Source organism: Cryptotermes secundus, unplaced genomic scaffold (genome assembly GCF_002891405.2).
Source record: "Cryptotermes secundus unplaced genomic scaffold, Csec_1.0 scaffold1170, whole genome shotgun sequence".
NCBI lineage: Eukaryota > Metazoa > Arthropoda > Insecta > Blattodea > Kalotermitidae > Cryptotermes > Cryptotermes secundus.
Window position 1 is genome coordinate 972506 of NW_019738365.1, and position 27581 is coordinate 1000086.

At 41.1% G+C, this 27581-nt stretch overlaps 1 protein-coding gene across 2 annotated transcripts in view; it reads right to left on the bottom strand.

The window, feature by feature from the left end:
* LOC111870996 (hemicentin-2) overlaps positions 1–27581 on the bottom strand; it is a 536304-nt gene that overhangs the window by 319758 nt on the left and 188965 nt on the right. The window contains exon 1 of one of the 2 annotated variants that reach the window (XM_023863702.2): positions 15759–15826. The exons of the other annotated variant lie outside the window; for it this stretch is intronic. Coding sequence (XP_023719470.2) covers positions 15759–15816 — 58 coding nt within the window. The 5' untranslated portion in view covers positions 15817–15826. Of the gene's footprint in view, positions 1–15758; positions 15827–27581 lie in introns of those variants that run through there. 2 annotated transcript variants of the gene reach the window in all.

A 27581-nucleotide genomic window follows, 5' to 3' on the forward strand; every position in this document is an offset into this window, starting at 1 on the left:
ATTCACTAAGAAAAACAGAAACATGCGAAACTCGGTCTGACATTAGGGGAGGAACACAGAGTGAAGGTGTTTGAGAACAGGGTGCTGAGGAGAACATTTGGGCCGAAGAGAGATGAAGTGACAGGAGGTTGGAGAAAACTACATAATGAGAAGCTTCATAACTTGTACTCTTCTCCAAGAATAATTAGACTGACCAAGTCAAAGAGGATGAGATGGGCAGGGCATATAGCACGAATGGGGAGAAAGGTAATGCATATAGGATATCGTTGGGAAAGCCGGAAGGAAGGAGACCACTGGGAATACCAAGGCGTAGGTGGGTCGACATTATTAAAATGGATCTTAGAGGGATAGTATGGTATGTGGTGGATTGGATTGATCTGGCTCAAGAAATGGACCAATGAAGGGATCTTGTGAGCACGTTAATAAGCCTTTGAGTTCCATAACATGCTGGGACATACTTGAGTAGCTGCAGAATTTGCGGTTTCTCACGAAGGGCTTAGCTCCATGAGTGAGTGAGCGAGAGAGTGATCTATATATATATATATATATATATATATATATATATATATATATATATATATACATATGTATGGAAGCCTAATTTAATGAGGTGGATATGAATATGTGTATATCATGTTAAAGTTATCTTCAGAAGACAAATGTCTTCTTCTAAAAATTGTAGGACGTATTTATAATTAGAGGACATACTCGTATATCCTGTGTACAAAGTCACATGACTTGGTTTCATGTTTCCACTTGTGGAGAGCAAGTTAGCTTTGACAAACTCTTTGTGTTAGATACTATATTTATAAGCAAAGAAAATAAAACGTTCACCCTGCCAAGGTCTGCAACGTGGTCAGAACTTTATCCCTTCACGATATGTCCGGTTAGAATCTCGAGCCGGGACTCTGAATATCCCGACGAGTTTCACTGGTTCTCTTCAACCCCTCTGGGAAAATTCATGAATACCTTCTCAAATTGGACCACGGCCGCCTGCTTTCGCATCCTTTCCTTTTCATTATTCACTATAAACCTATCAAAGCTACATGTACAATTTCAGCTACAGGCAGAGATGTTATCTACACTACAAATATACATACCGTGTGGAATATTAAATACAGGCACATAAACAAAAAAAACTCCTTAGCCTGTAGTCCGCAAGCGAACGATATCGACCGAGCGACCGCAGCTTGTCGACGAAGTTAGTGCCAACTTTAGGGGATAGAAGGTGTTGCGTTGTCGGCGCAACGAATCCCCACGGCCGTTAATCTCGGTTTTCTAGACCGGAGCCGCTATTTCCTTGAAGTAGCTCCTCAATTATCCTCACGAGGCTGAGTGGACCTCGTTCCATACCCAATATTTCCCAGGAAATCTGGTAGCACCGTGAATCTAACCCGGGACCTCTGGATCTGTAGCTAGGAACTGTGACCACTAGACCACAGAGGCGGTCCAACTTGAAGCACATAAACGGATTCATTTAAGAATGGCAGCGTAGTATCCTTACTGCAATATGTGGTCAAATTCCGTTCTTTGTATTCTTGAATATTACTGAAATCCAGAAAGCGTTTGAGCGACATGACGACACCGCAGCAGTAGTAATTCTGTAAGACGATGAATGCTAATGTGAATGCAGCAAAATATATGACATACTGTACCGTGTTTTAATGACCCATATAAAACATTATCTTGACATACTTCAACCCTGTCATGATTCAAGGGTAACCTTCGATATACATGATCGCAACACACGACATGTGCAATACTTATAAACACACATGTGTCACGTATGCAGTGCAGCGAATGAAGGCAGAGAGGCGATAAGAAAATCAGCTTCTGTATGCGAGTAGATTGCCAATGTTACGTTCAAGTTAGCGATTTCAAGAAAATGATCGGCCCGAAAGGCACTGTAAGAATAGTTGCATACAATTAGTTATGGTTACAGCGTGAGGCTAGAAGCCAATACTACAGAACGAGCCCACGCTCAAGCTATTTGCAACAGTGCGAAATAATTTAACTAAAAACGCTTTAATTGACTATTGATTGATGACTAAATGAGGACTGATTCAAGCATGACAATGAACACTGCTCACTGAAACAACGTCACGGATAAATTGCTATTGTTCCTAATTGAGCAGCAAAACACAGAACAGTCAGTTGGAGTGGAGGTATAAAACCATACATTTTTTATCTCGACACCAGATGTAGGGGAAGGCCAGCTTCAGTATCCGGATGCTTCATTTCGTGGAAAGAACGCCTGTAAACATTGAATAGGAACCTTAGGGCCTCCATTTCAGAGTTAGTTTTCGCACTGTGGTGAGAAACCGTTGCTCTTCTTGGAATCGAACCCTGATTTGCCTGTCGTCCTGCACGTAGACTAGTCACCATACTTACTGAGTCAGAGATATACTTTGAGCAATAATACAGACAAATGTAACAGTCACATGGTTGGTTTATGTAATGTAATAAAATAAGCAATCGTTAAATCGACGAATATTACTCGAAGAATAATTTGGATAAGTTTATAATGAATTCAAAACATAATCTTGGAAGACTAACAATATTTAAAGAAATTAGTCTGGATGGTGCTACCCTTAGAGTAACAAATATTCCAAGATATTTAGTAAGTTATATTTCGAATTAATACAGCCAGTAGAAATCCAGTTCTTTCAAATTCGTCGATGATATAAATTATTACACATACAGTGCCTTGCAGTGCTGGAAGTGTAGATTTAAAATAGCGAAGCCCCTACAAATCTTTCAGTTTGTTTCAAAATACAAGGATGAACATACACAACATATACAATCCTACAGTGCCGTGTAGAGTTCTTTAAACCGGCCTCAAAAGAATAATAATAGTGACGTCAGTCAATATATGTTCCTATCCAGTCGTTCCACTCTCGTGAATACCACTTGATGTATCACCTGATGTGACAAAGTGGGGCTCAGAATTATGAGCGCAAATGTACCGCCGCAGCTGGGACATTCGTACACAACATATATATGCACTAATCCCTGCATAATGCTGTTTGTTTCCGCAAGGTGACTAATGGCTCTGACGACAACTTCGTTGACAAAATCACGTTGAGCACTGCGAGGAAATGCAGAGGTAGCTCAATATTTGCAGTTCTGTGAGATTTGCCCTACGTTAGCTGACACTTTCTGAATTTGTATTTCAGTGTGAGAAAGTCGCGTTAAATACAAAGACGCACTTTCATGTCAGGAGGGAATATTTTAAGGCTCACACTGACGATGGCTATTACGAACATGAAGTGCAGTTGCTTTATTGATGTGAATTCAACAAAGAATGAAGGAAAATTACTGAAACCCTCTTCGAGCTGCATGCTCACAGCATAAACACCCTAATTTTTTTAATTCGCTTAATAGGGGGTGGAGTCCAAATTGGTCCACTCGGCATGGCGGCCACTGATTGGCCTATTGTAGCCTGCCCCGGGTGATTATGATGATGGAGAATTTGGTGGAATGAAGATTGGAAGGGGAAAACGAAATACTCGGAGAGAACGCGCCCCAGAGTCACTTTGTTCACCACAAACCCCACTTGACCAGACTCGGGAACGAACCCGAGCCGCCGCGGTGGGACGCCAGCGACTAACCGCCTGAGCTATTGCGCGGCCTACATATCACCTTATATACAAACAATAAATGTGAGTTATATGAATGAATGTACCATTATATAGTGATACAAAATAATAAGCCGTAAATGTGTACATTAATAGGCGACTTCTAACATACAAACCCTTTTGGGGTTATATCTGTGTTATTCTTCTGAGCTGAAACTGATGAGATATTCTGAACAGGGCATTATACAAAATGCCACAAACAGTTCAAAAAATTCAACTTCACCACAAAGTAAACTTAATTGTTGTATTTAAATAAAATTTACGCAGACCTGTATCTCGTCAGAGGCGATTTTCGTCCATAATCAATCCTTCTTCTTCCCTGGCTTCACGGTCATTTTAATTTTGCCTTAGCCTCCCTTTCATAACCTCACACTATCGCGAAATATTCATCTAGAAACCCTTAAGCATAAATGATGTCTTCATGACTCCTTCATACGGTTGCTTATCATTTTCTACTTCATTCGCGTATAATCCTATACACTGATTCAGACATTTATCATTTATAAATCCATCTTTTCTCATATATATAAGACATTATTAAATTAAGAAATAATTGCAATCATTAACAGATAATTTACCTGATTTGGTGAAACATTTAATTTTCTTCCAAACTGGGATTTTAAACATATGAATTTATAATTGAGTTCGGTATTCTCAGATTTTATTTCAGTTTACTTCCCATAATCCACACCTGTCAGCTGACTGCCGTAAAATTTATTTCTTTTCCTTGGCACTACAGCCCCAATGGGCCTTGGCCTACCTCCATGAACTTCTCCGGTAAAATTTATTACTAATGGAATTATGTTTCGCAACACTGACCACTTGTTATATCAACAGCATGGCAATGCTCAAGTTACTTATTTACTCAAGGAACTGAGCCCTTATTGAGGAGCCGCCAATTCTGCAGCTACTCAAGAATTTCCCTGCATTTTATGGAACCCGAAGGTTCATTACCGTGTTCACAAAAGCCCTCCACTGGTCCCTATCCTGAGTCAGATCAATCCAATCCATCCCAACTCACCCTATCTCTTTAAGACCCATTTTAATATTGTCCATCCTCCTACGCCTTGGTCTTCCCAGTGGCTTCTTTCCTTCTGGCTTTCCCACCAATATCCTATATGCATTCTTCTTCTTCTCCTCCTCCTGCTCTCCATTCGTGCTACATGTCCTGCCCACCTCATCCTCCTAGACTTGATCATTCTAATTATACTTGGAGAAGAGTACAAGTTATGAGGCAATGCTCAACACAAAAACAAACTAGGAGTGCTTGTCATTAAAATGCGACGTTCGGTTTCTGTGGCGCTCATGTTCGACTGCGGTTGACAAAGCTGTGCATAAAACGCTACTATTTGATCGCCGTCCATGACGCGATTTCAGAAACTTTCTTCCGCGCCGCAATCAATGAAACAGCTGACGCTAAGTAATATACGAAGATATAGCAGGAACATTATTCTTATTTTCAAACAGAACAAAATAAACACATAACATAGAGTTCATAGCTTCACAACCATGAGATTATAGGCTCTGTTTCCTGAAACAAAGAAAAGCTTGTATGGCCGCGGTATCTGTCCAGCTCCCTACCTATTACTTCTTTGTAAAGTTTAAAAGAAAATATTACCATGAAACTTGATACGGGGATTTGTCATAAAATTTATTTCCTGTGTCATATTTCCAAACCATCTTTTCAGAAAGAACCAGAAGATAGTTGTGTGGAGGATGTGCAGCAGAAAGGGAATCACAGTACCGAGTGATAGAACATGGATATTCTAAGATATTTTCAATTTGGTTATCTTCGCGGGGAAAAGAATTATGTCAACATGTTGATCATGCAAAATTCCTACAGTTCGTTACAAGAACTTGTTAAACTAGGAGGTGATTCATTAATCATTACACACACATACAGACAAAATGTAGGGGATTTTTTTTAATTGCAAACGTTGGGACCTAATAAAACCTGGAGGAGAGATCTGAATTTATTTCCACAAAGTTTCAAATCGTGCATAGTAATATGCTATACGTACACATTCGTATTTTCTTTTTTCCCAATGGATCTTCCACCCCATTCAGGGCCAAGGCCTTTTATTCAATTCCTTAATCATTTTTCAGATGGTAGGACTCCTTGAACGGGGGATCAGCCCGTCGCAAGGCCTCTACCTAAACACATGACAACACAGACATAAAATAAACGCATATACACACCAAACATCACTGCCCTGAGAGGGATTAGAGCCCACGACCTCAGGGTCCGAGCGAACAAAAACAGTTCACGCCTTATACCGCGCTTCTACTATGACCAGCACACTCTCCTATACATGTACGTACTTCGAAATCTACTGACAATTTTCGAGAAGGCAGTCGTTCGAAATTGAAATACTTCAGTGGCTAATCGTTCAGATATTAAATACAGTATATATATATATANCAAACCAAATACGATTAACAACTACAACAATTACAGAGAAATACAAACAACTGCAACAAATATACGATGTATATTAAAATAATATTAGTCATATTCTAGATAATGTTGGACACAATCGTGTGGTTATGACACCTTGCTACCTGATAGGTATTTTCCAAAGTTTCAGAGAAATATATTGCCAGGACAAGAGGACACTCCAGGCGGAGGCGGTACGTTCAGCCGCATCGCTGCCATTTATGTCTATTAGACTGCACGGTGTCACATCTCAGAAGCACTCAATACGAATTTTGTAGAATATAAGGTACTCACAGCATTGGTTATGAAGCATTCTGTCTATAACGCGGCTTAGTTTCAAAGGATTACGCGATGTTGTATATCCCACATGATAGAACTTTCCAATACGAATCCTCTTCGCCAAGAATACGAAATATTATACATGTACTTCATGTGAAATCATAGAAAATCTCACACTCCAAGCTGAGACTCATAGCCAAAAAGAATACACATTGCTAATATATTTTCTTGAGGTTGCAAAACAAGGCGAAAGTACAAACACGTTTTCATATATATATATATATAACCTCTTGAACTGCATCTTTTAGAGCCTTATGTAATTATATACCTAAAATATTGCTCTTAAACCCGATTATCTTGTAATATGCGTTATAAAACGTACCCTTGGACATACATCATTAATAATGAATATTACAGAAGCTGCTAACATCTATTATGCTCCTCTAGGTTATGGGACCGCCGGTCACGGTAGCTGAGCGGTCTAATGCACGTAATGTCTTCGCTCGCTCGGAAGCCGGGATCGTGGTTTTGAATCCAACAAAAGACATGGATGTTTGGTGTATGTATGTGTTTATTCTGTGTTTGTGCTGTCCTGTGTTTAGGTAGAGGCCTTGCGACGGGCTGATCGTTCGTACAAGTAGTCCTACCGTCTGTGACGAATGAAATTGAGAAATCAGCCCTATGCTCCAAAGTGGGAGCGAGAGGAAGAAACATATTTATGCGACTGAACACTTTTCAGGTATTTGGGTCAGTAACTTGAGCAGCTACAAGCTGAGTGACAGAGATTCAATTCTGAGAAAAATGACATATTTTCCTTTTGCCACCGCGTTCAGACCTGAGCTGCAGCCCATCGCAAATCACATCCAATTGGTAAGTGGTATTCCTTTCATAGCTGGGGGTAAAGCGACAGAAGCGTGATGCTCAGAATAAGAACTCCTAGATCCCCAAAATCGTATTAACGATCTAATGCTCAGTTAAGCATAGGCACAATTTTATTTTCCTCAAAGATACGTCACTAATAAAGATTCTAGAATCCCAAGATCTTACTGAAATTTTACTGGAGCGAAAATGATGACAAGCAATTCGCATTTATGAACGTTCTGACTCTTAGAATAAGACTTCTTGTTAACAAAACTGAAAATCAGCGCTGGCTACTTTCTTATGAAAAGATTTGCAGACAGCTGGTCTTTATCACACAGAATTCAATGGACCACCTAGCGAATCATGCTCACAGACGGAATGTTGAGCAAAAAATGGGCGTAATCAGCCTTTTCACTATGAACACTCTTGAGTCCGTCAGAAGTAGGGTTTGCAGAAGATTAACATCCTCGCGGAGTGGAGAGCTCTTGGAGTTCCAGGCTGCATAATTATACTGCCAGCATTACTCATTCTAATTACACTTCAGATATGCCTAATTGGCATCCTGCACGCATATTTTATGCTGCCTTGTAGGCTTATGTGAACAGCCTCAAAATATAGGGACATTTCCTGAACACAACTGGCAGGATGGCGAAAATAGAAAGAACGTGGTTGGAATAAGAAGACAATACATGACTCATCTACACTCATAAACGACGCAACAAAATTGTTGTACGCGAGATTGTAGAAAGGCAAATGAGAACATCAATACCAAGCCAAGAAGCTTATTTTTTGCAAGATATGGCCTACTATTATAAACACTGTCCAATTTTCAGTTCACTCACTCATGGAGCTGAGCCCTTCTTGAGAAGCTGCCTATTGTGAAGCTACTCAAGAACTTCCCAGAATTTCATGGAACCCGAAGGTTCATTACCATGTTCACAAGAGCCCTCCACTGGTCCCTATCCTCAGCCAGATCAATCTAATCCATACCATCCCATCCTATCTCTCTAAGATAGTTTTTAATACTGTTCACCTACCTACGTCTTGGTCTTCCCAGTGTTCTCTTTCCATCTGGTTTCCCACCAATTTCCTATATGCATTCCTCTTCTCCCCCATACGTTCTACATGTCCTTCCCATCTCACCCTCCTTGATTTTGTCATTCTAAATATATTTGGAGAAGAGTAAAATTTATGAACCTCTCCATTATGCAGTTCCAGTATTCAGTTACGTCTCCCAAAATACGACAGTGTCCACTGTTAAGTGGCACATGGGAGGGAGGATAAACACACAGGAAATTTTACTCGGAAAATATGACGGGGGGACGAGCCTCGGATGGCAGGATAACATTAAACTACTCGTTAAAGATAAAGTATTATTGCGTGGATCTGGTGTCTGTGGTTCGGTACAGGAACCACTTGTGGAGTCTTACGAAGAAGGTAATGCACATTCGGGTTCTATAAAAGACGGAACTTGTACTGACCAGCTGCGAAAATAATGTCTTCTGAAGAAAGATTCTATTAGGGTTAATTGTCCCAATATAATATGGCAGCAAGCTAGCCGAGGCAAAAGCGAAATGATGGGCATATAGCTCAGAAGGGAGTAAGCACATACAAACTTATGGTGGGGGGACTTCTTCATGGATTACTTTATGACGATCTCAATAGCATGGTAGGATGGCTGATTAACTGCGAACTCTATGTAAAGAAGAAGTCGTGACCTGACAGAACTCTTTCCTCACAATTTAAGTTGAAATATGGAAAATTACGAAAAACTCAGTCAGGATAAGAGATGTCCTAGCCGAGATTCGAACCGCGCCCAATCAAGAATACAAAGATTTACACATAGACCAAACTGTTGGGTAAGGTCGCGCCATAGCTCAAGCTGTTAGTCGTTGGCTTCCGACCGCGGCGGCCCGGGTTCGATCCCGGGTCTGGTCAAGTGGGATTTGTGGTGGACAAAGTGGCGCTTGGGTAGGTTTCCTGCGAGTACTTCGGTTTCTCCTGCCAATCTTCATTCTACCAAATTCTCCATCATCATAATCACTCGGGGCAGGCTACAGTAGGCCAATCAGTGGCCGCCGTGCCGAGTGGACCCAGTTGAACTCCACCCCCACTAAGCGAATTAAAAAAAACTGTTGGGTACGGAAACCTGACATCATAGCAAATAACTGGAGAATGGAGACGAAGAAAATATAGTAAAACTAACAGACTCTGAAGGAAATATATTTGTGGTTATACGGACTGAATTTTCCTGTCTCAGAACGGGGTTCTGCAACGCGCCTGTGAATGAGGGACGTCGAACCTCCGGGCTCGACAGTGACAGAAAAATACGGGTAATAAAACTGATGTGAATAAATGAAAGGTCGTTAAATTCGTACAAGGCTTGGATCAGATTCTACGTTTTGTAGACCTTGCCTGTGAATTCAAACAGCAGCGTGCCTAAGTATGGCACAAACATGCGAATGGAACACATTTCCACATTTACTAAGGTACTCTAATTTGTCAGACTCGTATCTGAATCCAGTGCCAAGTGAAGCCATTCATGCTGAGTTGTACAAAAGAAATTCATTTACTGTCCATCCACGTAGAAGCCGCTGCCAGATACAAATCACGACTAGCGGATGTTGTCTGCTCTCTGTGGTACCCGTTATGTTTCACACGTCCTGACTTCTAAGTATTTTACAGAGGCAGATGTATAAGATAGTCCTTTTAAACTCAGTTATGTATATTTGTTCAGTATAAACTATAATTTTGCCTGTGGTTCTGTATGGGTGTGAAACTTGGTCTCTGACATTAACGGAGGAACATAGACTGAGGGTGTTTGAGAACAGGGTGTTGAGGAGAATATTTGGACAGAAGAGGGATGAAGTGACAGGAGGTTGGAGAAAACTGCACAATGAGGAGCTTCATAAATTGTACTCTTCTGCAAGCATAATTAGAATGATCAAGTCAAGGGGGATGAGGTGGGCAGGGCATGTAGCAGGAAAGGGGGAATGAATGCATATAGGATATCGTTGAGAAAGCCGGAAGGAAGGAGACCACTGGGAATACCAAGGCGTAGTTGGGTGGACATTATTAAAATGGATCTCAGAGAGACAGGATGGGATGTGGTGGATTGGATTGATCTGGCTGAAGACAGGGACCAGTGGTGGGTTCTTGTGAACACGATAATGAACCTTCGGGTTCCATAAAATGCTGGTAAATTCTTGAGTAGCTGCAGATTTTGCTTCTCCTCAAGAAGGGCTCAGCTCCATAAGGAAGTAAGTAAGTACGTAAACATGATATATGGAAAGCTTATGTCACGGTTTCACCTGAATATTACGAGTTATTCACTGATTGGCAGAGAAGAACGTCGACTGTGTACACACGTGAAAACCTTGCAGCATCCTGTCAATAATTAATCGCAAATTATAAACAGTTTCGATTTTACCTAATATTATTAGGGCGATAGAATCTGGAAGCAAGAAATAAGCGGACTGTTGACTACGAATGGGAAGATGAGGGAGCTGTTAAAAAGTTGGTCGGGAAAACCAGAAGATAGAAGGCCGCTTGGGATATATGGATCTGTATTGAAGGATGATATAGGTTTTATAAAGTGCAGAAATCTCTTCACCAGTTAAGTGACGGTATTTTTTTAAGAGCGATCCTGTCGCATACAGGCAGTAGTACTGTATGACTTTACAATAATTATCAGCCGATGAATACAGCGTCAACTTTGTTTCCTCCCTGGCCACAAAGGAATGAACTTTTGTTCTTCTTGTATGAAAGACTGGGGTGGCATGAGGTGTGGTACGAGGGAGAAATAGGGGAAAAGGAATTGAACGTTCTGTTGTAAAAATCATAGCCGATGAACGGAATATGTGGTAAAAAACATCTAATTCGCTTTTCACTAACTCGAACACGTGGAAGAGTGAGGCTAAAAACTCATTCCTTAAGTAAACTGAACTTTACATAAACTGGCTAAAGTAAGAGATATAAAATACGGAGTAAGGAACGAAAATCCCGTGCCAATTGGAAACACCAAAGTAAACGATACTCAGAAGAAAGAACAGCAGATAATATATATATATATATNCTCACAAAACTCGAGTACATTTCATAATCTAATTATCCACGTACAGCCTAAAAATCGCAATGACTAAAATTATATTAAAGTGTCAAGCTATAACACAGGAAAACTAAATTCTAATATACAGCAAAGTAAAGCCTTAAATACATTTTTCATTCGACATGCTTAGTGCATATGTTCTTCAGTACTGCAGATAATAATACTAACAATTTCGAGAGTACTCCCTTTTCATTATGACATGGACGTCGATGAGCAACAAAACAACTCCGAGAACAAGAATAATGAGTCTTTTCAGACGCAAGTGGCTTACGAAAGCGAGTTTCTGTTTACCGATTCGTGTGTCGTCTTCAGAATTTCCCTCAGTGCTGGCGTGACGTACAATTCTTTCTGTCCAGAGGGAATACTTTGTTCGAAACTTTGTTGAAGTTTCCTTCTGAGGAGTCAACATCGGTAAGAATGAGAGATTTCGGTTGGGCAACTTGGTATTCCTTCGACTTCACAGCGGGACTTAATGTTTCTTAAACTAGATATTAGTTAAATATTTAAACAAGATTACACGGTAAAATAAAGTCTTCAACTTTTAGATCTCAAGATGTCACATTCCTCCAAAATGATTATAATTATTTACCAGACCAGAGTCAGTCATAACCCAGAAGACTGAAATCTAAATCTTCAGGACTGTGAATGCCTCAAAATTCAATACAGCTCTCAATGTCTCTGACATATGCTGGTTAACTTCTAGGGTCGCATCTTTGGATCTTGGAAACTGTCTTTTCATAATCACTGCCTGAACTGGATGCCATAAGCATTTCCGTTGTCATTTCAATTTTATTAGTCAAGTTTCGAATGGCCCTTTATGATGATCATGAATGGATTCTTACCGTAACTCTCAATCAGAATTTGTCAAAGAAAATGGAAGTGATCTAAGAACCCTAGCTTTGAAGGACAGATACTGCGGATTCTGGTGAACGTTCTCAGCTGAAAGAAAAGAAAAAAGACAGAAATGGAACAAATAAACAAAGGAGCATATAAATCAAAACGAAAGGAAAAAGAATGAGAATTCCATTTTGATTCGTTAATATTAAACCGCAGACCTGCCATGTGAGACATATTTTTTTATAGCTAGTGGGGTGGGAGTAAGTCCCTTGTACTGCGGCCACTTCTGGCCTATTGTACCAGCCCCAGATGATAGGTGAGGGTGATTGTGGAGCAATTGGTGGAATGAAGATTGGCACGGGAAACCGAAGTACTCGGAGAAAACCTGCCCCAGCGCCAATTTGTCCACGACAAATCCCACTTGACTAGACCCGGATCGAACCCGGACCGCCGCGGTGGGAAGCCAGCGACTAACTGCTTGAGCTATGGCGCGGCCCGATGTGAGACATAAGTAATATCTTCAAATAGGAATTAAATAACATATTGCTGGTTTCTACGGGATCCGACGCTTCGCCAAGGTGACCGCAGTGAAACGTTACTTCCTCACCACTTATTTTTTTAAGATCCCTTACGGTATTGTCTTCCCACCGGCATCTCGAATATCAAAGTATCTTAACTCTATTACGTTTTGTAAATAATTTTGTATATTTGTATCTCCTATCATGCATTATCCATATTATGTTAATCGTAATCTCTTTTATTAACTGGCCATAAGGTGTTTTAAAATAGCAATAAAGACTCTACTCTTTCATCATCATCATCATCATCATCATCATCATCATCATCATTATCATCAGTAATCTGTCAAGACGACAGGTCCACATCTCTTTCAAAACAATTCCTCCACTTCATGCGATCTTGAGCTTTCTCCTTCAAATGACAGTATCCTCTTCTGTCCCCAAGGTCATCCAGCATCTTCTTACGTCTTCTTCCTCGTCTTCTTGTCACTTCTATCCGCCCTTCTATCTTTCCTTCGATAGCTACTCTTTATGTATTTTTTTTTCTAAATTTCTGTTACTTTCCTTGTTATCGTAGCTCCAAAGAAGAGGTATGAGACAAAAATACGGAAACTAATTAATACAGGGGCCTTTGATCTGTGATTTGAATATGAAGAAACTGAGATGTAGAACTTCGGCTACCGTAATTTTGATTTAAGCATCAGAAGTTGGTATGTCTACTGTTCCATTTCTTAGTGAAGGGGCTCTGAAAATGCACATTTGGACACAGGAAAAGTTTTCTACGGAACATTCTGAGAAATCCTGGACACTATGGATTTTTAATCGAAAATAACGCTTTTGTGGAAACAAAATGTCATCGTGTTTCAAAAGATTCAAGTAAAATAAAACCAGGTGTAAGACATACATACTGCCAAATATGGGCATGACATAGGAGTCAGGCTAGAAAATCACTGAAGTCAGCTCAAGAGACTGGAGTGTCAAAGTATAGTGCAAGAAGAACATAATCGCTGAAGCTTTTTTTTTTTTCCTTGGTACTACAGCCCCAGTGGGCGTAGGCCTACCTCCATGAACTCCGGTCAGTTCGGTTTTTCTAGATCTTACACATACGGTAGGACTCCTTGGGCGAGTGATCAGCTCGTCACAAGGCCTCTACCTGTAGACAAACACAGAAAAACGCACACAAACATCCATGCCCTGAGTGGGATTCGAACCCACGATCCCGGCTTCCGAGCGAGCGAAGACAGTGCATGCCTTAGACCGCGCGGCTACCGTGACCGGCAATCGCTGAAGCTTAGACCCTACAAAACAACAGTAATCCATGCCTTGCAGCCGCGCGATCCATCTAGCAGGGTTCATTTTTGCAGTTGGTTTCTACCGTATGTCGTCGAACGTGAGATCGATCAGTATCTGACATTCATTTCTGATGAAGACTGGTTTCACTTGCAGGGATACATAAATACGCAAAATAATCGATACTGAAGTTCACAGAATCCACATCTAACCCATGAAGTCCCGCTCCATCCAACGAAAGTTGGTGTCTGGTGTGCTGTAAGTGCGAGAAGGATTGTTTGACCTGTGTTTCTTCACAAAAAAATTAATTGCGAAAGATCTGAACAGGTCATTCTCGGACAATTCTTTCCAGATTTAACAGAAGAAGAAAGACTGTGGGGTGGTTGCAGCAAGACTCCGCTACTGCCACACTGCACTATGTCTATGCAGGCTCGGTTCATTATCTTCGAGGACAGAATTATCAGCAGTGATATTTGGTCAGCAAGTTCACGCGATCTTGCTCCTTGTGATTCTTCCTTCTGAGGTTGTTCGAAGGACAAAATTCACAACAGTAACACAGGACGAAAGAACTACAAGAAAACATTCGTAAGGAAATTGCTAATATTCCTGCAGAACTTCTTCCCCCGGTACGAGGAATGTCTGCGTGTAGAGCTCCAGCATTTTCAACACCTCTTGTGATCTGTGAACCAAGGTTATCGGCCGTTAGGCATGCTGATTCATTGGCAAAATTAGTATGCGTCTCGTATAAAGCGGTGCGCCGGTCGTCGTGAAGCGCTGGGCCGTGAACCAGTCAACAGACGTATAATAGCAATCTTGATAAAATGGACAATACTGACTCTGTGTAAGACATATAAAGAATATTCATCATGGCGGTGCCTTTAATTCTTTCAAACGGGATTATTTCATGGGTCGTAACCAATAGCAATATAGTATGATAACTTATCTTACAGCCGAATGAAATACAGAATATTGACTTGAAATAGGGATAATAGCTTGGGATGATAGATTGAAGCATGTTTTTGTGGTGAGTCTGCTTACAGAATTTGTCATTAACAACTTATGATATTTAACAGATTAAAAGTTGCGACAATAAGCGAACATTTGAGGGAAGTGTGAAATTAATGAGAGGCGAAAATTCTCCTTTAGAACTGCTTTGATTCTCCCTAATTAGCTGGCTGCAGAATTCGGATCCACCAGAATCACAATTACTGAGGCTTGTATATGAAGTTTAACTAGTCATTAAAAGTGATGAAGTAGTTGTGTTAAACTAATGTGTGACGAGGGACAGCCTCCCATAGTAAACTCATCTAAAGATGAAAAGGAGGCTTCGGATTTCGTAACAGCAAATTTCTTAACTTCACGCACTCTGTTACGGTAAAAGCTGGTGTTCTATTTAAACTCAGTGTCACAGTAGCGGCGGAGAAGAGGAAATATATTCATGAAGAATGAATTCTTTTGGCATGTGGCGTTGTGTAGATCTTATGTGAATCGATCTTTCTCCGAAACGTCGGTTCATACAAGATCTACACGGCGCCACATCCCATAAGACGACATTCTTCATAGTGACCGCCATGAAAACCTAAAATCTTACAGAAAATACACTCTGTTTACTGCATGAGGTGTAGTCCAAAGCTTCACAAATGTACGAAGCCCCCTTTGTGAAATTTCCAGATTTACAGAGCATGCTGTGGTTTCTTCACGTCCTCTGTTCTGAACCCTTTCACCACACGCACACACAGGCGAACACACACACTCTTCTCCTTTCCTCACAAGGGCACATCATCACTTACCTTCTACCAGCAATGCTTGTCTTTCCATGTTTGTGGCAAATAAACAGATTTGTCGCATTCGGTATCCTCAAGGGATTATAGGGTCCCTACTAGACTGCGCACTTTCGGTAGAGAAAGGGCCGTAAAGTCTAGTTACAGTAGCAGAAGCGTTACTGTGGTTCTCCGCCTCCCCCCTTTACCATCTACCGCTATGAACGTCACATAAATCATAGAACACAAACGTAAAGCCGCAAGCCGCATGCGTGACGCTCGCCTTCCTGCAGTACCCGAGCACACTATTTACTGAGACATACTTCGATCACGGTGCAAATGGAACGCAGATGAATGCCAACGGCCTGCCTGATGGATATTCTTCAATTTCTCGTAAAATTGATCTATTTAAGGTATCACTTCCTTTCGAATTCACAAAGAAGTAAGGAATTTTGATATAGTATTTAAGCAAAAATGTTATGAAGAATGCCGTCTTCTGAGATGTGACGCCGTGTAGATATTGTGTAAACTGACGTTTCGGAGGGAATTATCGCCTCCATCTCCAAGGTATAAAAATCCGCAGTCACCTGCTCACGCTGGTTCCTAGCTCGCGGATTTGAAGATGCAGGTGATACTTTCCTCCGAAACGTCGGTTTACACAATATCTACATGGCGTAACATCCCAGAAGATGACATTCTTAATAAACACAGCCGTGAAAACCTCAAATCTTACAAAAATATTATATTCGATATTTAAAATGTCTGCTTTGTGAAATAAATTGTGTGTAGGAACTGGCTGATATACAGCATAGAGTGGTATAAATATTATTGTATTTTACTTTCTTTATGTCACAGATACATTATGAAATATATCTTCTACAGGTATTCAGTATTATGCGATATTTACAATGATCACCCGCCCAAGGAGTCCTACCGAATGTGTAAGATCTAGAAAAACCGAAGTGAACCGAGAAGTTCATGGAGGTAGGCCTAGACCCACTGGGGCTGTAGTGCCAAGGAAAAAAAATACTATCATCACTGATACTGTTAAAACCGTTCATCATACAGGTCTCAGTAAAACTAACAACATTTATTTTTTAATATTGTGAAATGTTACCGACATACAAGAGAAAACATGGGTGAACAATATTAAAATGGAACTTAGAGAGAGAGAGAGAGAGAGAGCGAGAGAGAAGCGAATGTACATTTCAAATACCATCTCTACATACCTATATAATAGCGACATAATAAGTAGGACGCAAGTTCCTTCACAAATGTAAACTGACATCCTTATTACTGAGGCTCAGATAAAAAGCATAACGTTTCTTCGTACGTACAATTTTGTTACGTAACACATTCACTTCAAAAGTTACAGAATAGATAATCCGTAGGCTTTATCATTAACTGCTGAATATGGTTTCACATCCCAGAAGACAATGGGAATAGCTACCTCCTTGAAAACATCATATTCACAGTACACCATGACGTCAGTCCTTCGTCACTTGTACGAAAGCTGCAGAGTGTAAAATGATGTGTTAGGCCAAACAGCAGCCGCAGTACCAAGCGGATCCAGTCTCACCCCATGAGAGAGAAAAATAAGTTATGTTACTTCTTATGGTCGGGCACATTGAACTCTTTGGTAAGGCTTCAAACTTGAATTCTGGCGTGTCCGGTTAAAGTGTCGGTCAGGATTCTGATATTTCTGAGAGAGAACATTGTGTCACTCAAGCTTTCCAGGTGAATGCCATCGCAATGCTGACGAATGAGATACAGTCCTTTCTGTGAACTGACCACAGCACCCGTCGACAGAAGGGGCACGCAGTAGCGTAGTTGGTTGAGGCACTATGCTACAAGCCGGAAGGTCGCGGGTTCAAGTCCCGATGAGATCATTGGATTTTTTCAATTTACCTAATCCTTCCAGCCGCACTATGGCCCTGGGGTCGACTTAGCCTCTAACAGAAATGAGTACCAGGAATATTCTTGAGGGTAAAGGACGGCCGGCGCTTAGGGCTGACAACCTTGCTGCACTCTATGAGCCGATTGTCTAGAAAATGTGGGAACCTCAACATCTCACAACCCTATGGGCCTCCACGGCCTGTTACAGGGATAGCTTTACTTTACTTACTTACCCGTCGACAGGTATACGAACGAAAAACATGCAGCCTACATTCCCGAGCAGTTCTACTATATCCATACACTGAACATCCATATTTCGGTTCCATGATACCACGTCTCACGTTTCGCTGGACAACAGGATCGATTCATAAGTTATTTGACCACACTATTCCAACTGAATTCAGCGCAGAATCAGATGAAAACAAGGGAGGATTCAGAAGAACCTGATACTTTCCGTTTCGAAGTTTTCGTCTTGACAGGCTAAGGAACGCCTTGAGAAGACTGGGCAAGGCTTCATTACGGATCAATATGGCTTAAATCTGAACTTTCGGTTGAAGTCTCCCGTGTCTAACTTCAACGAAATCTGTTAAACCTTTACGGAACGGAGGGAGAAGACCGTTTATTACAATATGAGATCTAGGCTTTATTATTCATCAATATAAATGATTATGATGATTACTATACAAAATCTACATTTCGTTATAATAGATCAGGTAAAAGGCAAACCTGTCCCTGTCCTAAACGAATAAAGCATTACGCCATTAAGGAGTATGGAGGAGTTGCTATATAGATCCACATTTTCTTGACCTCGGCACTAGCTTAAAGGTGAGTGGTCAGCTTCATGTCCCGGCCGCTTTAGCCACGGGGAAACAGCCCCCGGTACACACTGCATAAGAGGTTAGGTGGACCCCAGAGCCGGTCTGGACGATTTGGAGAAGAGAAAATTCTTGACCCTACCAGGACTCAACATCGACCCATCAGTCGTTCAGGCCGTAGCCAGTCGCTATACCGACTGAGCTACCCCGGCTCCTTATAACAGATCAGTATCGATGAAAATCTGGGTTGCACAACAACTTTTGTTGGAAGTCTAATATAACGAATTCAAACAAGATACTCATAAGTGAAAAAGATCCTGGGATACATGGGAATGTATCATGTAAACGAAGTTTTCTCGCGGATCAAGAAGGCCGGAAACTGAATTTACGACAACTGTAAGTGAACGTCTTCCGTACCATATTTGAAGATAATACGGCAGACGGTTTCACAATTCACAAGTTTTCCACTCGCACAAACGCCGTTCTCACTGTCCACCCTCGGCATAGCCACATGATCTGATACTGCGTAACTGCAGCAACGGGCTGAGTGCCGCTAAACACATTTTGCTTCAGCACATAACCATTAACAACGGAGCTACAGAACTAACGATCGCAGAGCATGGCTCGAGGCAGATATTACAAAGTGCTGCATCAGCATCTACTGCCGTCATTGTTTTCTGACGATGTCAGCTATTGTGCGCAGCGAAGGATACTACTACAAGCGGATATGATTTCGAATGAACTGAGACTCATGACAGAGTGTTGATATCTCACAAAGTCAGTCACTGTGACACAGAGCTTTCGCACGGAAAACTGCAGTTAATGGAACCGCTAATGCACCGCATGCTGCACCTCCTTTGCCTAAGAGAGTTCTAACACCCTGCAGTGGCTCATCTCGCTACAGTCACGGATTATATGAATATTACCAAAGTGCCACTTCCTTTACCCTAAATCACACGGCTGTATATTGACAAAGAGCTTAATACTGCAGTTAAACTCAAGTCTTCAAAGTTTATACAGCATCTATCTTTATTAAATAATAACAGAGTCAATTTAAAGTTTCATAGGTACATAAAAGGTAATGCTATCCCCGTAACAGACCGTGGAGACCCATAGTGTTGTGAGACATCGAGGCTTCCACGCTTTCTCTAGACAACTGGTTCACAGATGGCGGTGAGGTTGTCCTTTACTCCCACGGAAGGCCGCGCCATGACTCAACGGGTAAGTCGCTGGCTTCCCACCGCGGCGGCCCGGGTTCGATCCCGGGGTCTGGTCAAGTGGGATTTGTGGTGGACAAAGTGGCGCTGGGGCAGGTTTCTTCAGAGTACTTCGCTTTCCCCTGACAATCTTCATTCCACCAAATCCTCCATCATCATAATCACCCGGAGCAGGTATAATAGGCCAATCAGTGGCCGCCATGCCGAGTGGACCCAGTTGGACTCCACCTCCCACGAAGCAAAAAAAAAAAAATTACCCCCAAGGAAGAATCCTGGTACTCATTTCTGTTATAGGCTGAGTCGACCCTAGGGTCATAGTGCGCCTGGAAGGATTAGGTAAATTTAAAAAAAATTCCCCTCATTGGGACTCGAACCTGTAACCTTCCGGCTTGTAGCATAGTGCCTCAACCAACTAAGCTACCGCATCCCCAAAAGTTTTATAGACTAATATTTTAATAATTGTTTAATATGTGTGAAGCAAGAAGACAATACATAAAGCGCATTACGAAATAAATTAGGAATAAAAAGTAAACTGAATAACAGGAGTGTAAAGAAAGAAATCCAGAAGTGACACTTTGTAAAAGTAGTCCCTTAGAAGTTCAAATCATGCATTAGCTGAAGAAAAACCTATATAAGTAACAGTTGAATCATCGATTGTGGTATTTCCAATCTTCACGTATGAGAAGATACTGCGTGCCTGGAGCTCAGTGCCCCCAAGCCTGAATCAGGATAGAGTGGGAAGTACTCGCATTAACCACAAACCCCTTTCAAACACTAAAATACAAGCTGTGATTTGCGAGAATATTGTGACATGAAAGCCAGAAGAGACAGCGAGTCATCATGCCACAATATCATTCATAATGTAGTTCCGTTATGAATCCACCGCTATTACAACTGACCAACTCCAGGAAGCAGACTTCTTATTCAGAAACTAACGGTCGCTCATTTAGAGAAGGAATTTCCAGCCTTTTATGGGACCTCGATGTTTATTACCGTGATTACGTGTGGCTGCCACACGAGCACTTCCTGAGCCAAACGGAACCAGTCCACGACGCCAAGACATATGCATCCATCTAAGACAATATTCCGTATTTCCCATGCATTTGTCTACATCTGTCTCAAATGTTCCTTTCATTCAAGATTCTCTAGTTTAATTTTATATACATTTCTCATCTCTCTTATTTGTGGCAATAAAATTAAAAATTACTTACTTACTTAATCCGTTCCTCTTATACCTTTACGGTGTCGAGTTTACTTTCTTATTATTTTGATCATTATACAGACGCTAGGACTCCTTGTACGAGTGATAAGCTCGTCGCAAGGCCTCTACCTAAACACAGAACACCACAAACACACAATAAACACATACACATACCAAATATTCATGCCTTGTGTGGGATTCGAATTCAAGATCCCGACTTCCGAGCGAACGAAGACAGTACATGCCTCAAGCCGCTCTGCTATCGTGGCAGGCAAAAAATTAAAAATACTCACAAGGAATTTGTTGATAAAACTGCAAAATTTTGCGTAAATTATATTTTCGGAGTGACGATGATGAAGAAATCCAAGTATTGAGAAAGTCATTCTGTAACTCTAACAACCTGAAGAAGATGAAGGCGAAAGGATGGATAGAGAAGATGAGGAACAGAGAGCAGTGGAGACTGGTTGTAGAGGAGGCTAAGGCTCGCCCAGGGCTGTAGCGCCGAGTGGTAGGTAGGTAGGTAGGTAGGTATTGTGTCAGTCTGTAAGATAATGAATAAAACACGGAAAATACTATAGTTTTTACTTTAACACCGCGTTTTGTAAATTAAGGGGCTCTGATCTGCAGTCTGGAATTACAGTAGCCAGACTATTTTGTGCAGAAACTAACGCCAGAGCCTCTATTCACACGCGCACATTTGCATGTACTGACAGCACACGCTTGTCAATGCTACACAAAGAGCTGCTTTGGTGCAAGCGAGAGAGAAGCACATATGTCAGAAGAAGAGCGACAGAAAGGAGCTGAGGCAGTATACTTCTCTGTTCATGCAGTATTTTGTTGCGTCATACGAATTAATGTAAGCATGTGAGTTTCGTTTGCAGTTTGTGTTACAGATAGGCGGGAAACAATGCCCTACACTCTTATAAATGCAACAATCTTATGTACTGTGTCAGTATCATTACTTAATTTTCCTGGCACATTACTTTTTAACAGCATCACTCATTTGCTGTTTAATACTCAAATTTCTGTACTCTGTAACAGTCTCCAATCCCATTTTGTATGTATTTCTGGTTTCCGCTAATGCTAATGGAATTTCTTTATTTCATTTATACTAAATCACTGTAACTGTTCATCAGTTCAGGAGATGTCCTTTATAAACCTAGGGCAAGGATCCGGCTACCAACGCTGAAATATCTTCACATAGCCTCCCTGCCTTCGGAAAAGTATTATATGGACTTAATATATTCACAATTAGATGTCCTTATCATTAATAATAACCGGTCAAAGTAACCGCGCGGTTTAAGGCATAAAATGTCTTCGCCAGCTCGAACACTAGGATCGTGAGTTCGAATCCTACTCGAGAAATGGAAGTCTGTTTATGTTTATTCTATTTGTGTTAGGTAGCGGCCTTGCGACGGACTGATCCTCCTTTCAGGGAGACCTACCGACTGTCTTAGATTAAGAAACTGCAGTGAAACGAATCGTCTCACAGATTCCCTATGCTCCGAGTGGGAACAACAGGAGAAGAGGAGGAGGAAGAGGAAGACGATTAATAACATCTCACTCTAAATAGCCTCAGATATTAAATGGATCTGTTACAATACATGCATACGACTGACTCAATACTGTGCTTATTAAAGACTAAAAGACGTAACAGAATAAAGTAACGAAACTGGACGTTCCCTCTGTGTAATAAAGTTTTAACCTGTTTAGACAGACATATTGATCCCAGTAAACTTCTATCCCATTGCTAAACTAGGTTAAAAGCAACTGAATTGGAACACTGGAATGAATGAAGGCATATGCATGTCTGTGGCACATTTCTCCTACCGGCAAAGTCGTCGAGAATGCACAAGTGTGAGTTGCAAAGGTTATTATGGGGGCCGGAGGAGAACAAACAAATTGATCCAGAATTACCAGTCGGCACCGCATCACCACTGACAATGAACGTCGGTCGGAATATGCGATTTGAAGTTCTGACGCCGGTGACTATGAAGATTGCAGTCTTTCTGAAGGCGGCGGTAGAAATTTACCGACGAATCGCTACTTTCGTCTTCTACACCTAAGATGCCAGAGTACATGGCGCCTAATCCTTCCCAAGTAAATAATTCCATGGATCTAAGTACTTGAAGAGGGACTGGTCGTTCAGCGGCTCAAGGTTTTCAAAATATTTCACAGAACCCGAAGGTTAATTACCTGTTCACAAGAGCCAACCACTGCTCCCTAACCTTTGCCTAATGAATCCAGTCCATACCACTAAATCAATTTCTCTTAGACACATGTCAATATTATCCTCCCATCCGTATCTAGGTTTCCCTAGTGGCTCCTTTCCTTCTGACTCTCCCACCAAAACCTTATAAGCATTAATTTTCTCTGTATGCGGGTTACATTTCCTGAAGATGTCATCTTCTTTAACTTCCTCACTCTAATTATATTGGAAGAAGAGCAGAAGTCATGATGCTTCTCGCTCTATAAGTTTCCCCAGTCTTTTGTTATTTTATACCTTTTAATTTCAATTATTTTCCTCAGCATCCTATTGCAGATGACAGCAATTCGATGTCAAAATGTTTTAACTAGGTATTCTAACGTAAAACAGGAGCATGTATTGGTGTCTGAAGTTCTTAGAAGGATTATCCAACAGTAAACAAACTTTATTAGGATACAGACAAAATACACGAGTTTATAAAATGATAGACTTAATGTATTAATATTCCTAAGGTTAAGTAATGTCAAATAAAAAGTAAAAGTGATCATGAATGGTAACTTCAAAGCTGTCTCTATCTCGGAAGGTTTCATCGTAGCCTGTTTTAAAGTGTATTCTGTACTGCAATAAAATAATAAGGTAGTCACAATTACATGAGTCTTGAGAACTGGTCGATGCCTGAACTCGAACCGTGTACTGCTACAAATGATACCTTGACCATATGCTTGTGTTGGACTATAAACCGGGCTGTTCTAAAGTAGCATTACACGTTTCAAAACAGTTACATTATTTGAAGACGTTTCGTATTCTCCAGCACACCGAACTGCAATATCAACAAAACGTACTCTGAAACCCGGAACTATTTATTGACTTATGGAGCTGAGCCCTTCTTGAGGAGAAGCCAAATTTGCAGCTATTCAAGAATTTCAAAGCATTTTCTGGAACCGGAAATTCATTACCGTGTTCACAAGAGCCCTCCACTGGTTCCTATCCTGAGCCAATCAATCCAATCCATAACATCCCCATTCTATCTCTCTAAGATCCATTTTAATATTGTCCACCGAGCTACGCCTTGGTCTTCCCAGTAGTCTCTTTCCTTCTGGCTTTCCCACCAATATCCTATATGCATTCCTCTTCTCCTCCATTCGTGCTACATGCCCTGCCCACCTCATCTTCCTTGACTTGATCATTCTAATTATACTTGGAGAAGACTATAAGAACCCGGAACTACAAACGTAATAAAAGCTTACTGTTACTTTCTGGTACCCCTATAAGCCGATATCGGTTCACGTACACAAAGTGGCAAACATGTCTTAACTCTCCTTCTGTACCTACCGTGTTTTATTTCCGAAATTTTAAATTAGTAAGACTATAGAAAATGTGACTTGCTTTGAAGTACACGAGGAGTACAAATGAGTTTGAGTTCCGAGACCTGTAATTACGCTTCTGAGGTTAAACAAAGTCTGTTCTCGTGCTAGTGAACGTTCTTATCGGTTTCTAATGAATGTGCAAATTACATACATAAATTCGGTAAACATGAACCAAAATTTATTACACAGCTGTGTGTCTGAATGGTAAATAAGCCTTATCTGAGAACAGGTTACATAAAAGAACAGAAGAATTCGTGTCACGTCCTTCGCCTTGTTGGCAACAACTTTACCTGCGACTTCTCCGTGGACAGAGACACCAGTGCTATTATGAGAGCCGTTCTAAATGATGAACAAACATCACGGTCGACAGTTTTCCCTCTGTATATAATTTATAATTGGTGGTGGAAAACCTGGAAGTCATTAACTTCCAAGAACTACGGAATTAAATAAAAATGTATGAGTTATGTAAATTTAAGCCGAGTTCCTGCTATCCCACAGGAAATACAGGAAGGTGTCCCTGTAACATTCATGGAGGCCCATAGGTTTGTGAGACGTCGAGGCTCCCACATTTTCTTTAGACAATCGGCTCACAGATGGCGGTAGGACTGTCAGCTTTACGCGCCGGCCACCCTTTACCCCCAGGAATATTCCTGGTACTCATTTTTGTTAGAGGGTGAGTCAACCCCAGGGCCATAGTGCGGCTCAAAGGATTAGGTAAATTGAAAAAACCCACCAAATCGGGATTCGATTCCGCTACCTCCCGGCTTATAGCATAGTGCCTCAACCAATTACGCTACCGAGTGCCCGGGAAGTTGATTGGTAATCTACTCCTCATTAACTTAATTTCCAGGGTTATCACATTTACTTCATTAACACACTATTTTGACATTAGCCATCGTCCTCATTTGTATTAAAGTGTGGTTTGAAATAAAAATTAAAACAAAGGATAACACACAAAAGAAAATTAAGTGTAAATATGTAAAATATCTCAAGATCGAATTTTTCACCACCGCAGTAGTTCCTCATATATACCATGAAAATGACAGTGAAAAAGAATACATACGGTGGCATTCGTGGTTTAAATATTGTATTCGGTTAAACGTGTAGTTTTATATCGAAAGTGGAGAAGGCGGGCCAGATTCCAACAGAGCTGGAGAATTCCTTGCAGAACAGACGCCTCTGACGCATACAGTCATCGACGCTGACAAGTGTAGAGGGAAAAAAAGTAAAGGTCCCTAATTCTTAATCTCACTGTGCTATTGAAATGAGTTATAAATTTCATGCCCCGACATCATCATCGCTCGGTGCCTTTTGGGTGAGAGAACTGTTAACTCAGAATTGGTCTGGATGTGACCAAGAGAAATTATCCGGGAGTCATGCACCGGTCATCGAACCAGTAGCCAATCACTTTGCGTTACTAGACAATCCGAATCATAATTCTGCTATTCCCAAATCAGACAACTATGCGTGTTATAGTAATACAGCCAATGTTTTGTTGTGAAAAAGAGGTTCATTCTCTGAAGGCGAAGTTCGAATGCGCTATGAGAGGCTTTATATATTTCAAATCTGCTCCTTTCACCCGGAAGACTGAAGATATGCTAACGCGAATTCGAGGAAGCGGCAGGCAGTTGTTAATGTTAAGTGGCCAAGGTACAAGCTGAATACCTGCCACACTTGTTCCGCAGACAAGGGCGATACACACCAGTCAATATTTGATATACGTAGTTACAGACATTAAGTGTTTCTTTCAGTGCTCTGGTGTTTGCTTTCCAAAGTTTACACCCGTTACAGCCAGCAGGTGACAGTCGTTCCACAGCAAATATTCGTTTCGTTAGTGTCTAAAAAGTTCTATTTGAATGGGTCTTCTTTAAAACGACATTATACATAATTTTGTTGACCGGTTCACGGCTCTGCGTTTCACGGTGACCGATGCGCCGCTTGCTACGAGGAGCATACGAATTTTGACATTGAATCAGTATGCCTCACGGCCGTTAACGTTTGAGTTAAGGGAAGTTATTAACTTTGTGGACCGTTTGACTGCATTATGTTTCACGGGGAGCAGTGTAGTTCATGCGTGGGAATTTATCATTTGTCAGTAGTTTACGGCCGATATCAGCTCCATTATCCGTTTGTTCTCAGTTACAATTAGTCAGCAGTGTGTTCCGTCAGGGTACTTTAGAGCAATATGTATTTTTGTATGAAAAAAACAAATTCCGTGGCCTGTAGTCTGCAAGCGAACTATACCGACCGAGCGACCGCCGCTTGTCGGCGAAGTTAGTGCAAACTTGTACGGATAGAGGGTGTTTGGTGTGTATGCGTTTATTCTGTGTTTGTGTTGTCCTGTGTTCAGGTAGAAGCCTTGCGACGAGCTGATCACCCGCCAAAGGAGTCCTACCGTCTGTAGAAATGATTATGAAACTGATAAATTAGCCCTGTGCTGCAAAGTGGGAGCGGGAGGAGAGAGAAAAGAATGACCAAGGCAGAGACTGAAAAAAAAATCTCGAAGGACACGTGAGGCTTTATGTATTCGTTTAACTGCGCCCTTTTCAGTACAGGAAGTAGAGTCGGCCTATTGTTCCTGTGGGGATAGGGCGTCTAGACAGAGCCCAAGTGAATACTTTGTTAGCTTATCATTACTAGGGAATTGGACGCAGTAACTTCGGTTGTCTCATGTAATCTGAACCTCGGTATCTTTAATCACGACAGATATTATGTTGTTAATTTTCATTTCTTTGTGTTGCACACTGTTATACGCCCTCTTCAATTTGCTTCACCATCGCTATACATTTCCAGTTTCCACTCTCTTATTTTGAATTTTCTTACCACTGCCCCGCGTTTTAATAACTCCCGGTAAAACAGCTCTGACGACAATTTGGAAATGCATGTCTCAGCGTGCATTCAGTATTGAATATGAACACTGTGCATTACCTTAATTTAGCGTAGAGAAGCAGGAGGTAATAGGGCATGCGTCATTAGCATACATATCGACCGTCACTACACACCAGCCAACATAAAAGAAAAAAATATCACTGATCACTGCGATGCGTTGTAATTGAATGATAAGTAAGTTTCAACAGAGCTTGCTTTCAAATCCTGATAGAGTGGACTGACATACACATAAATGAAAATGTTCAATACGTTAATGAGAAAT